Source organism: Myotis brandtii, unplaced genomic scaffold, assembly GCF_000412655.1.
Source record: "Myotis brandtii unplaced genomic scaffold, ASM41265v1 scaffold888, whole genome shotgun sequence".
Taxonomy (NCBI): Eukaryota; Metazoa; Chordata; class Mammalia; order Chiroptera; family Vespertilionidae; genus Myotis; species Myotis brandtii.
In genome coordinates, this window is record NW_005371636.1 from 105,577 (window position 1) to 109,346 (window position 3,770).

Here is a 3,770-nt window from a genome sequence, read left to right on the forward strand (position 1 = left end):
ATGCTGGAACCGGGTTTCTAGAAACACACTGAGCCGGAGAGATGGCGAGTGGGGAGGGGGATGCTCTCAGGAGGGCATGGCCCCGTCTTGCACTCTGGTCCCACCTCCCGCTAAGCAGATGGGGAACTGCAGCGGGCAGGTTAATGCGAGCTCAGCGGCAGCCAGTGTGAGACCAAAAGCAGCAGAAAGCGTGGCCTTTATGAAAGAACTTTCACTGAAGTTCTCATGGACAACTCACCGGCCTTCTTCTTCGGGTGCGGCCTCCCTCGGCTGCTCCGACACTGGGAGGCAGGCGTCCCCGGCATGTTTGTTTTCTTCACAGTGGAGGTTCGAGACTCCACGGGAGAAAAGTGGATCCTTTTGCTTTCTCGTTCTCCTGCATGTCCTGTACCCGCGCTCGCCCCAGCTGCGTCCTCCCCGCCTCCTCCACTCTTCCTCTTCCGCGCCGGGAAGGCAGCCTTGCAGGAGGGAGCTGCTCTCCTGCACCCCTTAGGGTTGCCCCCCGCGGGATCTATAACCGGGAGGTAAGGATGAAGAGCATCCTCCTCCTCCTGGTCCTCTGCTGCGTTTCCGCAGTCGCCCACCGCGCTGCGAAGGCATCGCCTGGCCTTGGGCTCGCTGGGCTCCTCCCTGCTGCGCTCTCTGGGGCCCGCGGGCTTCGGTTTGGTAACGGTGGCCGAGAGTATGGGGCGTCTCCGGGGCTGTGCACCGTGGGCCTGTCCGGCAGTATCTTGAGCTGCGGGGAATGCAGGCTGCTTCTGTTTTGTAAAACTGTGACCATCTGGTATCATTTCCGAAGCCTCGGGTTCTGCAAAAATAGCTTTGGGAGAGTTCGCACCCTGATTTCCAGGAATAAACCGCAAAACTTCGTTTTTTCTCTGCCCCGGAGGAGACGGCGGGGCCTGAGAATGTTCTTTTGACAGCGGTGATAATTCACAAGTTGGTTGAGATAGAGATAAATATGGCATATTATCTCTGACAAATTGATTTGGGGATACAAATGGATTCACTGACTCTGATTCTAGCTTCTGATTTAGTCCATAATTATCCTTAAGGAAGGAATCGGGACTTAAAATTGTCCGATAAATTTCATGTATAGTGTTTGATTCCAAATGCCTGGGCCTTGAATCATCTTTGAGAAACGTATCTGGTGAAACGGTCACTGATTCTAGTTTATGACTAGCTCTGTGGCTGTTCTTTACAAAGGAATCTGGACTTAGAAAATCCCCTTGGCTCTGGGTAATGTTCCAAGTGGAAGAACAGTTTGGGGTAAGACTACGTTTACCATCCTCTTCAATCTGGCCGTTGATACCAGTCAAGGAGTCAAAGGAAGTTTCCGTTATGACTTTCCCATTAAACTCTTTGCGCATGTGCGCACCTTCTAATGTCCACAGCTCCCCGTTCTTGGGTGAATGGAGAGATGTGTAGGTGGTGGACCGCCGGACACAGAGTGGCAAGCACGTGTCCCCATGGCATTCTTTGAAAGTGGGGCTAATTGGGGAAATGGGTATTTTATTCTCTTGGAGGATGAGAGAATTGTTTTCTGTTGGGGAACAGCCTTCATTCCCACCCAAATTTTCACAAGCTTGTAGGGGGCTCCTAACTCTGTCAGCTTTGGGGGGAACGCTAAATGTTTGATTAACATTCTGAATGTTTGAAATCCTTTTCTTGTGGCTTGAAGAGGACGAAACTTTCTTCTTTTTGATGGTATCCCAAAGACTCCTCTGCAAAAATAAGCAAAACAGACAAATTAAGTTGATGGCTGCTGTATATTACCTTTCATCAGAAAATTTATGTACGTCACTCAGCTCAACAAGAGTGTTATCAAAATAATTTTTACACATGATCATTTTCTTAGAGTAAACCACAGAATGATGAAAAGTTATTACCTTTTTCTTCCTTGGCTCTTCTGCATTTCCTAGTAATATAACTTCATGTTTCAGAATATCATTTACAAGAAATGTCAGGATCTCTCTCACTCGGCCTTCTTTTACCGGTGTCCAATTAACGGAAATAACAATTTTTTCCTTAGGCTGTAATCAAAAGGGTATTTTTAAATTACTGTAACAGTAGACTGTGCATAATAACCAAAACATATTATACACCACTCAGACTACAGTGCAAGATTAGTAACCGATACTCACCAACACTCTACACCATAGTAACATTTAAGTTAAATATACTTTCCTAACCTAGCTCATTTTATTACAAGGAAAAAAGCTACTGGTAATTACAAGGTTCACAATAAAATAAAATTGCAACAAAATCTTAATTATAAACAAGGCAATGGCAGTCTCCAAATCATGTTTCGTTATCGGCGGTTTTTAAAACGTAAATCACGCATTTCTACTTCTTTAGGATATGCATACTACTTCCAGTTGGACTATAGAAGAATTTGCATTAAGATTTTTGCCCCCAAAATTTGAAAAGAATCAACTAAGCTCCTTCTCCCAGGAGCTTCTGTGAGCACAGCCTCGTGACCACCGATACTTGTTAAACACCACCTTCCAGGCACAGTCTCGGGCACCTCCTAGCACAGCTTCCACCCTCACAGGCCCGGGAAGCAGTGCTGTGACCACCACCTCCCACAGGCCAGGTGACCAGGGGCCAGGAGACCAGGGGCCAGGTGACCAGGGGCCAGGACGCTTTCCGTGTTCTACTTTCTGTATTTCAGTCAGAACCAGAACCCAGGCAGTCAGACCCTGGAGTTCAGAATTGGGCACCTACGCCCTGCACGCAGCCTGAAACCCTGCCGGGATGGAAAAAACTTCGGGGCTGTGGTTGTTCAGGGCAAAAAAAGAAAAAGAAAAGGCAAGTTATTTTCAAGCAAAAACTGTCAAACATCAGAAACATCTGGTTAAAAAAATACACAAAACAATGAACTCGATCAAACAGTACATTCTAAAACAAGCAAAAAAAAAAAAAAAACACCAAAGAAAACCCCAAAACAAAAAAACCCCCATTCGTTCCACATAACAAAAAGGAATTATTATGCAGGTAGGAAACTGCGGATCTAGGATCCCAGAGAACTGGAGGGGAGGCGGGGCCCCAGGGGCAGAACCCCTGTTGACACCCAGGTGGGCGACCTCGGCTCCAGGCCTCGGGGCGGGGCCTCCCCTCCTGAACCCCTGGGACACACGGGTGAGCCACATATTCGGAGAGACGTGTCCCCCCCCCCCCCCCCCCCCCGCCGCGGCCAGAAGAACTGACAGTTGATGGGTTTCGGTGGCAAAGACGCGAACAGGGCTCTGGCCAGCGCCAGGCAGAAGAGCCACCCGGGAAATCCCGGGAAACCACGCCGATGGGATGAAGCTTGATTCGTGCACCAAGAAAACTCCAGTTCATTCATTCAAAGCGCCCTCTAGCCGCGATGCCTGAGGTCTCAACTTTTCGTGGCTGTTGCGCAAGAACTTTCAGAATTTTAAAAATTTAAGTCCGAGGCACTGACCTCTCTTGCCTTAGATTGTCAAATTTAAAAAAAAAAAAAAAGACAACAGCCAACACAACAACAGCGGTCCGGGGTGAATGAATCACAATCATGCCTATTTTTATTTTTATTTTTTTTGTCAGATCAGCAAAAAAATATATTTGGGGGGGATCAGATTAGCAAAAATTCTATTTTGGGGTGTGTGCGCTGCAGAATTTTGGTAGTTAGCGGACGTGTGCCAGGGGGCGAACGAGGTGGCACATCGCTGCTCCATTGGGTCTGGAAATGCGGCCAGGGATGCTCCGCGCATGCGCGCTGGGGTGCGGCGCCCCCGCCCCCTCCC

General features: G+C 48.4%; 1 protein-coding gene across 1 annotated transcript in view; it reads right to left on the bottom strand.

Moving 5' to 3' along the window:
- ASPM (abnormal spindle microtubule assembly) overlaps window positions 1-3,770 on the bottom strand; it is a 33,193-nt gene that overhangs the window by 22,462 nt on the left and 6,961 nt on the right. Inside the window, exons 2-3 of the mRNA XM_005885001.2 lie at window positions 1,890-2,033; window positions 239-1,724 (exon numbers count right to left, since the gene is read on the bottom strand). Of these exons, the coding sequence (XP_005885063.1) occupies window positions 239-1,724; window positions 1,890-2,033 (1,630 nt within the window). The remainder of the gene's footprint in view (window positions 1-238; window positions 1,725-1,889; window positions 2,034-3,770) is intronic.